A 14502-nucleotide genomic window follows, 5' to 3' on the forward strand; every position below is an offset into this window, starting at 1 on the left:
GATCGCGCCCTGGGCCAAAGACAGGCGCTAAACCGCTACGCCACCCAGGGATCCCAAGAAGCCAACCTTTAAAAACCCCCAATTTTTATTCGAAACTTGGATTCTGGAAACACATCAAGACACTTGTAGAAAAGCTAAAATGAAATTTAAATTACAAAAGTTAGGGCTGAACCTACTGAAAATAAAAATTAAATTAGTAAATAAATAAAGGGGCACCTGGCTGGCTCAGTCAGTAGAGCATGCCTCGCTTGATCTCAGGGTCTTGATCTCAGGCCCCACATTGAGCATGGAGTCTACTTAAAATAAAATTTTTAAAATAAAGAAATAAAAGCTAGTGATGAAGAAATTCTTGTACTTTCTTCATAGCCACAAAAGTTTGGCTGTATTATAGTACTTGGAAATGTCTAAAGCCCTCAGGTATTTGTTTTCATTTCGATTGTTTCATAGAGTTAATTCTCAATAAAGGGGAGTCAAGTAAATTGAACAGTTCAATTTTCTGGGCCTGCTGGAATAGGAAATGAGGTCAGTATGTGGTTCTGAAGCTTTTCAGCTTTCCTCTACCTTTACACATTTTCATTGGTAGCAGTGGCTCACCAAGGCACTGATTTTCAGCCACGGGCAACATACAACTCGGGGTGATGTGGAAGCAAATATGAATGTGGATAAGAAGATTAATGGGAGAATTGGGAGTTTGAAAAATTCTCTTGGGTAATTCTGACAAACCATCCTTCCTTAAGAATTTCTACTTAGTCTGGAATATAGTAAGACTAACTGGTGTTTGGAATTCAAGATTTCATTTTAAGGAGTTAGAATTACTTTAATTGGTCTGTTGAACTCTTGTTTATTCAGAATATGTGATAATCACAGCTACCATTTACTGAGTACGGACTATGTGCCAGGCACCCTGCTGAGCACTTTCTTTGCATTAGCGCCTTTAATTTTCCCTACAGCCCTGTCAGGTAGCTGAGGAAACTAGATTTTAGCTAACTGTTCCAGGTCACACAGATAGTAAGTTATGGGAGTCGCAAGTGTGAACCTGAAGCCTGTATTTCTTTTTTTTTTTAAGATTTTATTTATTCATGAGAGACACACACACACACACATAGAGGCAGAGACATAGGCAGAGGGAGAAGCAGGTTCCATGCAGGGAGCCCGATGCGGGACTCGATCCCAGGACCCCGGGACCAGGCCCTGGGCCCAAGGCAGGTGCTAAACTGCTGAGCCACCCAGGGATCCCTGAAGCCTGTATTTCAAACCACCACACTACACTTTTTCCAAGATATTTCTGGATCGGAAATGCGGGCTTTTGTTGAAATGTGTTTTTTTCCCCTGTAGTCCATGAAGAGATTTTATTGGAATCCGGAGTTATAGCTGACATGTAGAAGGTTGTAGAAAGTGGAATGTCTTGTAAGCTTACCTCAAGAGAATGAAAATATGTTGCCCCAGCTTTTCTTTCTCTTGTTAGATGGACATCCAGCCTGTAACTTGCTAATGATTCTTAAGATTTAGGAGTATTTATATTAGGCTCTATTGTTTTGAGATTTAGACACCTTTGGAGGGAAAATTTCTTTAGACCTCAGGCCACACCTCTTTTAAATTAGCTTCTTTTTCTTAAGATTTTATTCATTTATTCATGAGAGACACAGGCAGAGGGAGAAGCAGGCTCCATGCAGGGAGCCCAATGTGGGACTCGATCCCGGGTCTCCAGGATCAGGCCCTGGGCTGAAGGCAGACACTGGACCCCTGAGCCACCCAGGCATCCCTTAAATTAGCTTCTTAACCAGGAGTCAAAGAAACATGATATTATACACATAACCTTATGTATATATTTACATTTTTTTCTGGAGGAAGAGTTCACAGCTTTTACCATATTTTCTTTTTTTTTTTTTTCTTGAGAGGGAGAGGGTGTGAAGGGCAGGTGTCTGGCTCTGCACTGGGGGGTGGAGCCTGCTTAAGTTTCTCCTGCTCCCTCTGCTTCTCTCCCTACTCTCTTTAATAAATAAATAAATCTTAAAAAACACAACATCTAATACACTTACTACCGGTATGCATTCTTCTGAAATGCAGTTGGGAAAATTGAGGGAAATATATCTGGCACCCTAGCAATCTGCATTTCTCACTTGCAAAATCTTTTTCCTCCCTAATTATTTAACTATTTCTCTACTTTAGAATATTTATTTGCTCCCAGTTTTCCCATATAGTCTTTTCCTCCTCTTAAAATATTCCTGATTTCATAAGAAGAAAACAAAGGAAGAGGGAACAGCTCTGTGATCATTGATATTACTTACTTTCCACCTACTAAAATGTAATATAATTCTGCTTCCTCTGTCAAATTTTTGGTTGGTAGAAGGTCTTACTTGTACTATAGAAATGAGAGAGTCACAAACATAGGTTATAAAGCATGCATCTTTATTTTATTGCAAATCAGGATGGATGAATATTTTAAAAACTTGAAAAGCTGTAAAATGGAGTTGATTGAAAATACTGGATTCCAAGTCCCCCAATTATAGAAAATCCAAACCTATATAGGTAAAATTCAAGAGAAGTGATTTTCAAAGTCTTACATCTATTTATACCAACTTGCAGAATTTATAATTTATATGTAATTTAAACTGTCACAGTTTGTGTATGACATTTATAAATAATAGGTGAGATACATAACAGTAAAGGTAACTTAGGGACACCTGCGTGGCTCAGTCAGTTAAGCATCTGCCTTTGGCTTAGGTCCTGGGATTGAGTCCTGTGTCAGGCTCCTTGTTCAGTGGGGAGTCTGCTTCTCCCTTTCCCTCTACCCCCTCCCCACTCCCCACACTCTCACAAATAAGTAACGTCTTTTAAAAAAATAACTTTTTATTTTTAAAACCTTTGAGTGTTTTTATGAACCAAAAAGCAAACGATAAATTTGCATTATTTACCTGATAATTTTAAAACTGTGATTGTATATTTCTTCTAAAGCACTTATAGTTACCAAAGACTATTATTAATGTTGTTGCTATTATTACATTAAGGTATGCATATTAAAATTACTATTATTACTGAAGGCTTGCATTCCAAGCCCAGGAATTTGATTTTACAGTAAGTGACCCCTACTGTCACCAGGATGTATACTAGTTTAAGAATAGCTGAGGGTGCCTGAGTGGTCCAGTCAATTGAGCATCCAACTCTTGATTTTGGCTGGGGTTGTGATCTCCAGGTCCTGTGTTGGGCTCCGTGCTCAGCATGGAGTCTGCTTGTCCCTTTCCCTCTGCTCCTCATCGCCCCCCTACTCCCACTCACACGCTTGAAATAAATAAAAGAACAGCTGATACAGAGACTGGCATTAATTTGGGAATGTTGCTGGATCAGTTTCTCAAACCTCTATTACCTGGGCCATCAGTAAAATACACAGACCAGCATCTTCTTCTCTAGATATTCTGACTCAAGAGGGCTGAATTGGGACCTAGGAACCAGTGGGGTTTTTTTAAAGATTTTATTTACTTATTTGAGAGAGAAAGAGACCACAAGCATGAGCAGGGGAAGGGGCAGAGGGAGAAGCAGACTCCCTGTTGAGCAGGGAGCCCAAGGCAGGGGTGCTCCATCCCAGGACCCTGGGATCACGACCTGAGCTGAAGGCTGATGCTTAACCAACTGAGCCATCCAGGGGCCCCGTGAAGCAGTGTTTTTAACAGGCACACCAGTTGTCTAAAGTCAGGGGGAAACAAGTTAGACTATTATTATATTTAGGCAAATACTGTACTGTGATACCTAAGACCTTGGAGTTGGAAAAGAAACTTAAACTACCAATAGGAAAAAAATTGGCTATTTTTACACTGATAAGGGATTGAGGCCTTGGAAACACAAAGCTGAGACTACCTTCTCCAGCTCCACTCCTCTCCCACTGAAAAGTGTCTCGCTACTTTCAGGATAAAGACAAAACTCCTTATTAGATTCTACAATACCTAGAGGCCTGGTTTGCCTCCTTCCTACTGCTTAGATACATCCAACACTCATTCTCCCAGTCTTTATTTATTTTTTAAAATTTATTTATTAATGAGAGACATAAAGGGGGGGGGCGGCAGAGACACAGGCAGAGGGAGAAGCAGGCTCCATGCAGGGAGCCTGATGTGGGACTCGATCCCGGGTCTCCAGGATCAGGCCCTGGGCCAAAGGCAGCGCTAAACCGCTGAGCCACCCGGGCTGCCCCCAGTATTAATTTAAAGGAGGTCCTTCTGGGGCACCTGGGTGGATCAGTCAGTTGAACATTGGTCCAGCTCTGGATTTCAGCTTGGGCCATGACCTCAGGATTGTGGGATTGAGCCCCATGTCGGGCTCCATGCTCAGTGGGGAGTCTGCCTAAGATTCTCTCCCTTTGCCTCTGCCCCTCCCTGTCCCCAGCTCACACTTTCTCTAAAATGCATCTTTAAAAAAATAAATAAATAAAGGGGATCCTTCTCCAGTCCAAGACTCATCCCTCTACCCTTTGTATGTCTAAATGTGTTCCCTCATCTGTAAAATGAGAATAATAATACCTATCTCATAGATGGTTCAGGATTAAATGAGGTCACATAAGAAGGGCTCTTTGCATAGAGGCTGGCACAGCGAATGATGGCTATTATTTAATCAAATCAAGCTGTGTCTATGCTCACATTCAATTCAATTCTTCAACCCACTTGCCATCTGGTTTCTGTACCTGCCATTCCAAGGAAAACTGTACTAGGTTCACCAATTGCCAAGTCCAAAGGACAAATTTCAGTCCTTATCTGATTAATCTTTCTGCAAGTACCAGACATCACTGACCACTCTATCCTTTGAAATTCTCCTTTGGCTTCCCTAAAAACAGTGTGTTCTGTTTTATTCATACTTCTCTGGCCAGTCTTTTAAAGCAACTCTTTTTTAAAAAAAAGATTTTATTTGTTTATTTATGAGAAAGAGAGAGGTAGAGACACAGGCAGAGGGAGAAGCAGGCTCCATGTAGGGAGCCCAAAACGGAACTCGATCCCAGGTCTCCAGGATCATGCCCTGGGCCAAAGGTGGCGCTAAACCACTGAGCAACCCAGGCTGCCCTTAAAGCAACTCTTGTGGTTCTTTCATTGCTTACCTTTCCAGATTTTTAAAAAACATCTTAGGGACATCTGGATGGCTCAGCGGTTGGGTGTCTGCCTTCAGCTCAGGGTGTGATCCCAGGATCTGGGATTGAGTCCCACATCGGGCTCACCACGGGGAGCCTGCTTCTCCCTCTGCCTGTGTCTCTGCCTCTCTCTCCATCTCTCATGAATAAATAAATCTTTAAAAAAAATAAAAAATAAAAAACATCTTAACTTTATTAAAGTAATACATGGCCTCTCTATATGCCAATGACAGCAGCAAAGTCTTGGTGGAGAGTAGTCAAGAAATAGTGATTGAAAGGAATTCCACCAATTTTGCTCTTATATTTGGGTCTTCGCCCCAAACTGCTTTACCTTTGCTTCTACACCAATAGCTGTGTTGCTAAGTACCTCTGGAAAAAAATCACACAATAAAGTAAACTGGTACTATGTATGTATGTATGTATGTATGTATGTATGTATGTATTTTAAGTAGGTGGGCTTGCATGGAGCCCAGCACACAGCTTGAACTCATGACCTGATCAAGATTTGAGCTGAGATCAAGAGTCAGGCACTCAACCAACTGAGCCACCCAGGCATCCCAACTGCTACCATTATAAAATGAATGTCTGTGGATGCCTCGGTGGCTCAGTGGTTGAGCATCTGCCTTTGGCTCAGGGCATGATCCCTGGGTCCTGGGATCTAGTCCTGCATCGGGCTCCCTGTAGGGAGCCCGCATCTCCCTCTGCCCATGTCTCTGCCTCTCTCTCTGCATCTCTCATGAATAAATAAATACAATCTTAAAAATCCTGTCAGTTCCAGCCCTCATTTCCTCCCTCAGGGATCATTAAAAAACCAAACCAAACAAACAAAAGAGAAATACTTCAATGTGACTAGAGGGGTTTGGGTGAAAAGGCTGAGCCCCACCCCCTGCTCTACTTCACTCCTAGAGCTGTTAACAGCTTGAAGTGTTTCTTGCCACCTCCTTTCTGTGAGTATGCAAACATGGATTTATATCCCCTTTGTCCCCCAAACAAATGAAATAAAACATCACTGCCTATCTTCTTATTTTTCTTCAAGAATACCTTTCCATATTAGCACATACTGATCTTCCTCATTCTTTTTTAACCACAGCATGGTATTTCACTGAATGGACGTGCCATAATTCAACCTGTCTGCTACAGGTGGACACTTACCTAGTTCCCGGGTTTTCATGACCTCCCTTGGTAGTTCCACACTTTTATTCAAGCTCTCATCCCATTTTCATTTTTCCTCACAAGGATCTTCTTCCCTCTCTCACAGAGAACTCCTCCAGCTTCCCATCTCCCTTATCTATACACTGATCTGAAACTCTAGCCATCCTTTCTGGTCTCAGGGGAGAGGATCTCTTCTGCAGAGTGAATGCTTGTTCTCACACAGGGCTTATCCTCTCAGTGGCTTTTTTTCCCCCAACCTCTCTCTCTTGCTTTCTCCCCTAAGCTTAAGTAAGCATGGTTACTTATTTTCCATTTTAAGACTCTCCCCCTCTCCTGCCTCACAGCCTAGTTTTTCTTTCTTCTTTCTTTCTTTCTTCCTTCCTTCCTTCCCCTTCCTTCTTTTCTTTCTCTTTCTTTCTTCCTTTCTTCCTTTCTTCCTTCCTTCCTTCCTTCTTTTCTTCTTTTCTTTTCTTCCTTTCTTTCTTTCTTTTCTTTCTTTTTTTTTCTTTCTTTCTTTCCTTCCTTCCTCCCTCCCTCCCTCCCTCCCTCCCTCCCTCCCTCCCTCTTTCTTTCTTTCTTTCTTTCTTTCTTTCTTTCTTTCTTTCTTTCTTTCTTCCTTTCTTTTCTTTCTTTCTTTCTTTCTTTCTTTCTTTCTTTCTTTCTTTCTTTCTTTCTTTCTTTCTTTCTTTCTTTCTTTCTTTCTTTCTTTCTTTCTTTCTTTCTTTTTCTTTCTTTCTTTCTTTCTCTTTCTTTCCAGCCTAGTTTCTTAAGAGTAGTCTTGTGATCTCTACACTTTCCTCATCTTCCATCTGCTCCTCAGACCCTGCTGCTGGCTGGTTTCCAATCTCATAACTCTACAACTGCTTTTGCTAGCTAAGATCACCAGGGACCCTCCTAATTACCAAAACCAAGGGCTCTCTTGCTCAGGCTTCCTTTAACTTTACCTCTTTGTGGCATCCATGTTGCCTTTTTTGTCTTAAAACTCCTTTGGTTTGAGAAATGGCACTCTTCCGGTATTGCTTCTATTTCTGGCCACCCTAAATATTGGTCTTTACCAGGATTCTGTCTTCCATGCTCTTCTGCCTGCACATTTCCTGGCTGATCTCACCAGCTCCCGAGGTTGCACAAATCCTAAGCTTTCTACCCATTGTCCTTTTGACTTCCAGGCTTCTAACCAAATTTAGCTGTTTCTCCTACCTTCCCCCCGCAGCCTGTGAACAGCATCACCATCGACCCAGTCACCTCAAAGTCAGAAATCTAGGTTCCACCCTCTTCCCTTCCATTATCAATCAGCCTCACCATGCCCCTCTCTACTGCCCATGCCTCTGCCAGCCTGAGTCTCCATCATCTCATCTGGCATCACCCTCTCCCCCATTTATCCATTCTCAAAGTGCCACCAGGGAGATCTCTCTAAAATGAGCATTTGATCCTGAGCATTGTAATCACCATACTACATGTTCCCTCTCTTTCAACCATCCAGAACTACTTGTTCCACAAACAGACCATGTAATTTCACATCGTCTGCCGAGAATGCTCTTCCCTCTCTCCAGCAAACTCCTACCTACTTTTCATGATCCATCTCAGTGATCTCCTCTCTGAAGCCTTCCCATCCTTATTCCATGAGCAAAGTTGGTTAACTCCTTCCTCTGACCACAGATTCTCATTATTTATTGCCATGATCACATTTTATTAAACTTATTTACCTGTCTCTCATTCTAGTTCCTAAAGTTCCCTGCAATTACAAACTAGACCTTACGTTTTTTATCAGCATCTAGCAGACCGCTTGATAAAGACAGGGGCTGGATATATGTTGAATGAACAAATGGATGAATACCACATACCCACCCAATCTCCCGAACCAAAATTCTGAAAGCCACCATCCATTCCATTCTGCCTTTTCCGTCCATGAATGCCGACTGGTCATCAAGTCCTGTTCATTCTACCCCCTGAAGAGCTCTCAGATTCATGCCCCTCTTCCCCATCTTCATGCCACAGCCCTAGATTGGGCTCCGTTACCCCTTATTTGAACTAGATTTGCTCCCCTCCAAAACCGTTCTCCACACTATAGCTGGGTTTTTAAATTTTTTATTACAAAAATAGTACATACTTGTAAAAAAATTCAAATGATACAGAAACAAAAGCACAGTACGTTCCCAGTACACATACAACCATATAGCCACCTCCTCTCTGATCCCATTCCTCAGAGGTTATCTCTGTGAACAGTTTAGTGTATATCCTTTCAGACCCTTTCCCTTGCATATACAAGTATACACACACACATATAGATATACACCCGTGGTTTTGTCTTACAAAAGTGGGGTCAAACTTTTCTGTTACACATAGATTCTTCAATTTCTTTCACAATCAACATACAGAAAACTTCTAGAACACAAATATGATGAAATCAATCCACTAGTGCTCATTTCCTGAAATATACAGTTCACACCTGTTGTCATCGAGGATGTGTTTCCTGCCAGTCTTTCAGTCTCATCTCTAGCCTTTCCAGCATTAAATGACTAGAGCATAAACTCCTTCCAATCCTTTCTGAAACAAGGCAGGCACAAACCAACCAACTGACCAGGAACATGCTCTGCTATCGGCCTTTTCACTTACGTTACACTCTGCCTGGACTTTTCTATCTGGCAAGTTCCTATTCACTCTTCAACAGTAAGCTTATCAATTACCTCTAGGAAGACTTCCCTGACTTTTTCTGACATGGTCACTCCTCTGTTTTCCCCTCTCCTTTTATCTAGATTCTTCATTGCACTTATCTCACCGCACCACTGCAATGATTTAAGAAACAAGTTTTGAATTCCACTCCCCCTCTCCCAACCTGTGGGTGAGCTCTTTGGGCAAAAGCAGTGTGTCTTATTTACCTTTGCATCCCAAGGATCTGATAACAGTGCTTATCACGGGGCAGATGCTCAAAGACACGTCTTTCGAGGATGTTCTGATTCTACAAACATTTACTGAGTACCCACTGTGCACAGAACCATATCCTGAGCATGAAAAGAAACAGAAGACACACAGTCTTTGCCCTAAGGCACTTACCACAGAACACATTTCACATGGCAACACATCATTTCTGACATACAGGTGGTTTCAAAGACTTATAGTCATTTGCCTCAAATCCATTTAGGAATAAGGCATTGCATAATTGAATAATAAAGTAACAGGGAGGTTGTCCAATAGGTTTATGTGTTTACTGGGGCACAGAGTCGACCAGTACTCAATTCTCTGTCTCAATAAGGAGGTGGTCACCAGTTCCAGCCTGCAAATTAGAAAACTGAGATGATATCATGCTTGGGAAAGGTCTAATACACCAAGGGGACAGAAAGTTGTTAGTCCTTTCACAATTTCTCCTCCTTCCCAAGGGAAAAGTGATAACATGAGTGGCAAGTGGAGCTAAAGGAGGGCACTGGAGAAGGAGCAGACTGCTTAGTGGTAGGGGAAAAGGGGTTACTTGGCTTTAAATCAAGGTGTGACACTGCCCCAGGAAGGTCAGAAGAGATGATTTATTTATTTTTTTTTTTTAAAATATTTTATTTATTTATTTAGGATAGTCACAGAGAGAGAGGGAGAGGCAGAGACACAGGCAGAGGGAGAAGCAGGCTCCATGCACCGGGAGCCTGACGTGGGATTCGATCCCGGGTCTCCAGGATCGCGCCCTGGGCCAAAGGCAGGCGCCAAACCGCTGCGCCACCCAGGGATCCCCAGAAGAGATGATTTATTATCCTTTATTTATTCTTTCTTAAAGGCTAAGGTATTAGTCAATCTGGTGATTTCAGGATCTGACACTACACAATTATGAACACGTTAAGGAAGGTGAGCCACCCAGGCTGGAGAACAGGGAAGGCTGACCAAGGAGGCCCAAAGGAAGCCTCATTCATCAGAGTCCAAATCACTGTCCCCAGCAATGGAGTGGAAATCCTCACTGTCCTCCTCATCCTCTGACAGGTGGACCTGGCTTAGTACACTTGGCCCAGAGCGCTGCTCTTCCTCCTCATCTTCTTCTTCCTCTGATACCTCATACCCACCGATGCTGCTGAAGCTTGTATCTTGGGTGTTCGACTTGGGATCAGGCTCCTCATAGCTCCCATAACTGAGAAGAGAAACACATCATCTCTTAAGCTCAGGCACCACCCTCTAGCCGACCAGTCCCGTTCTTGGTGCCACCAAGGAATCAGCCCATCTCACTTCCCTGAGACACTAAAAGGATTTGTTCCAGACTGTTCTCTAGGTACTTGAGAGAAAAATGATCCTGTTCAAAACATCCACCTGCCAACTTATACACAAGAACCCAAAATGAAAGAAACTCCCCTACAGCTGGACAACATGCTGCCGGCTGGCATGATCATAAGTGCTCTGATGGCCTCATAGTTTCATCTCCCACTTACAGCTTCACTCATCTATGGATCCAATTAGTCACCAATCCTGAAGATTCTACTTCTTCAATATATCTTGTCTCTGTCCCCTCCTTTCCATCTCTACTCTGCCTGCCTTAGCTTAGTCCTTTGTTATCTCTGGCCCATGCCACTCAAGTCAGTCTTTAGCAAACTGGGTGTAGTCTTGCTTTCCTTTAATTAATTCTTCACACTACTGCAAAAGTGCTCTTTAATTTTGTTTATTCTTAATTTTACTTAAAAAAAACCACATAAGCAATGCATGTCCACTGGTTTAAGTAAATAAATATATATATATATATACACATATGTATGTATACATATATATACATATATCAGGAAAAAAATCACTAGTAACTCTACCAGAGATAATCTTTTGGTATATGACCGTCCAAATTTTCTTCTATGCACTTAACTTAGATGCTTACACATTTTATTTTACAAAATTGGAATACTCTACATAATCTTCAGGAACTCGCTTTTTACACTAATGATTATAACGAGCATCTTTCCAGGTCAATAAACATACATCAACAGCATCATTTTAACAGCTATATGGTAGTCCACTATATGGCTGCAACATGATTTATTTACCAATCTCTCACTAGGACATTTAAGCTGTCTCCAATATTCCCACTATTAAAAATAATGCCGTGATTAAACTCCTTATACAAACAACTGGATGAAGGTGTTTTATTACTGCCATAGAATAATTTCCAAGACATGGAATCTTGGGGGCCAAAGGAGATGCACATTTTTTACATTTGGTTTATAATGATAAACTGTTATACTGGTCTCCACCCACCCCATTTTTATCAAGTCACATTACCAGCAGTCATTGGAGAATGTCTTTTTCCTCACACCTTCCCAACACCAGGTATTATCATTCATTTTAATTTTTGTTGATCTTATAGGTAAAATACATTTCATTGTTTTATTGCCTTTCTTTCATTCTTAGGAGCATTATTTCTTCATGTTGTTTATTGGCCGTGTGCATTTCTGTTGGAGTGCAGGGCGCTCTTTCCAAAACTGCTCATACCAAGATCTGCTCATACCTCTCATTCAGTATCTGCCCTAAACTTCTGGTCCTGATTTGGTCCTTACCTACCTGTGTAAATCATCTCTATCACATGGGTCGTGGATCAGAAGCTCCAGCCACATCAGGCTGCTTGCATTTTCTAGAACTATTTCATGCCTCATATGCTATTCTTGCTCTCTCAAGCGTCCTTTGCATTCTTCTTCATCTAGTTAATTCCTACTCTGAGTTAGCTCAGTTTCCTTCTATAAATAGTTCCCCTACCCCACTCCTATCCAACTCCTGGAAAAACACCATGGTTGCCTATCACAACACTTTCCACGTTACACTACGATCGTCTGTTAACCTGTTCTAGGTTTCCCACCAGACCGAATGCCTTGAACATCTTAGTTGCTTTTGAACTTGTGATAAATATTTGCTTAATGAGTAAATACTCTGCTTGCTAGATACCTCTAGCTAGATGTATCCAATGTACCTTAAATCTAACATGTCCAAAGACACATTCATTTTTTTCCTCCTCTCCCACCTCATCTAATACCTGCGCTTTTTCTCTTTTCTCTCTCAGTGACATTCCCATTCATTATATACCTATCTCCCACCCTAAATCCAATTGATCTATCCTTTTAATAGCTCTTAAATATGTCCCTTCCTTTCCCCCTACTTCTAACTGATCCCAGCTGAAACTCTTACCATTGCCTAGAGTTATTTATATGATGTTACTTCCTTTTCTTTGAAGTGATGATTCCCGTTACCCAAACTCCCAAGTGTCTCAACACGCCATGTAAGGTCCTCTACAATATAATCCCTTGCTGCTTCTGGAGCCACAATTCCCTTCACTCTGGAACATCTTTTTTTATATTCCTGTGCCTTTGAACATACTGTTCCATCTCTAAGGGTCTCCTCACCTCTTGTCACTTTTCTACTTAGCAGACTCCTATTTCAGCCTTACTGCCAGGTCCAGTTCAAATGTTCCCTCATCTGCAAAACTTTCCCTGATCACTCCAAGCAGAGTGAGACACCCCCTTCTCAGGGGTGACTTGGCACTCTCTTTACTTAACTCCCACTACAGCACTTACCACAACTGTATGGGTAATGATTTTGTTTGTTATTAGTCGCTTCCACTAGACTGTGAGCTCCTCAAGGGCAGAATATGGTTTACTCCTCTGTGTATCCCCAAGGGCTTAGCACAGCTCAGGAAATAGTCAGTGGATGAAAATAATCTGATGCTGGCCCCTCTGATATAGAGGGGTATAGCTGGGCACTGATGCCATACCCCTGTAGCACGTTGCTGATTACCTCATATTGCTATCCTCCAAACCATGAGAAGCCTCCCCACCATCTCCCTCATAGGACATCATGCTTTCTTCATTTTCCATGCCCATCCTTGTGTTTTCCTGAAGCATGCGGGGCTGTTTGGGTCTTATCCCACTAGATCCAACATCAGAGTCACTTCCACTTTCACTCAGTTGGATAGCTGTGAAAAGAAGGAGGTCCTGAGATTAGCTGGACAGAATTAATGTCTTTGGCTTGGTCTTTCAAAACCCGTTATTGCCATACATCTATAAAGGCATCCTGCCTGGACTCCCCTCAGCTCGGAGGAGTGCCTAGGGCCAGCACTGGCAAGACCATAGCGTGGAAACAGAATCCAAACAACCACTTCCTTTTCTCGTTTCAGTCCAGTCTTACTCTTTTTCCTCTATCATCTCCTATACTTTTCCCTGCCATTGCTATTAATTGACAAAATAAACTGATTAGGATCTTTCTTTTTCAATTGAAGTGTAGTTGACACACAATGTTTTATTAGTTTCAGGATTACAACATAGTGATTTGGCAATGCATATAGTATGCTATGCTCACTACAAGTGTAGCTACCATGTGTCAACATGCAATACTATTACAATATCACTGACTATATTCCACATGCTGTGCTTTTTATTCCCGAGACTTATCCACTGCATAACTGGAGGCCTGTATCTCCCTCTCCCCTTCACACCCATTTGCCCATTCCCCCACCCCACTGTACTCTAGCAACCATCAGTTTGTTCTCTGTACTTATGGGTCTGTTTCTGCTTTGTTTGGTTGTTTTATTTTTTAGATGCCACATATGAGTGAAATCGTATGGTATTTTGTCTTTCTCTGACTTATTTTCCTTAGCATTATACCCTCTAGGTATATCCATGTTGTTGCAAATGTCAAGATCTCGTTCTTTCTTACGGCAGAGTAAAACGGGATTTTATTTCTTTATTTTCCCCTTCCCTATTACAGATATAACATTTCTTTCTCATCTTTATCATAATGAATATTCAAATCAAAGATGCTATTTGGGCACTGCCTCTTCCACTGTCATCTTTTGCACTTCTTTGTTATATTTCTTCACCTCCTCTAAGGCTAACGAATGTACTCACCCTGTGAGTGCCCAGGACTGAGTCTACTAATGGGATTTCAAGAAAAGAGCAGCTTCTGGTAACAGCATATGTGGCCAAGAGTCATCTGTTCAGTCCTCAGGGTGCTATGGTGAGCTACCTATAACAGAAGCCCAGGAACAAGACTTACCAGAGAAAGGATTGTCTCCTTCTTCATCACTCCCAGCATCTTCTTCATCATCTTCTCCTTCAGACATAAGCAAATCCTCATACAGGACACTGGCTTGAGGCTGTTGCATACTTCCTTCCTCTTCATCTGCAAGATCACCATCTGCATCTTCACCTTCCTGAATGAGACCAGTTAGGGTCAAAGTCCCATCAATTGACCGTGTAAGAGTTCAGAAGCCACCACCAGCACCCCCCTTGCTGCCTCACAAGAAG

General features: G+C 42.0%; 1 protein-coding gene across 7 annotated transcripts in view; it reads right to left on the reverse strand.

Annotated features, from left to right (window-relative positions):
• Nucleotides 1–9982: 9982 nt before the first annotated feature.
• Nucleotides 9983–14502, reverse strand: part of TAF1 (TATA-box binding protein associated factor 1) — a 69529-nt gene continuing 65009 nt past the window's right edge. For 6 of the 7 annotated variants that reach the window (XM_077888112.1, XM_077888116.1, XM_077888113.1 and 3 more), the window contains 3 exons: nt 14252–14408; nt 12995–13172; nt 9983–10361 (listed from right to left, as the gene is read on the reverse strand). In XM_077888112.1, coding sequence (XP_077744238.1) covers nt 10142–10361; nt 12995–13172; nt 14252–14408 — 555 coding nt within the window. In that variant the 3' untranslated portion in view covers nt 9983–10141. Of the gene's footprint in view, nt 10362–12990; nt 13173–14251; nt 14409–14502 lie in introns of those variants that run through there. The other variant, XM_077888117.1, reaches the window with a different exon arrangement.

This window comes from Canis aureus, chromosome X (assembly GCF_053574225.1).
Source record: "Canis aureus isolate CA01 chromosome X, VMU_Caureus_v.1.0, whole genome shotgun sequence".
Taxonomy (NCBI): Eukaryota; Metazoa; Chordata; class Mammalia; order Carnivora; family Canidae; genus Canis; species Canis aureus.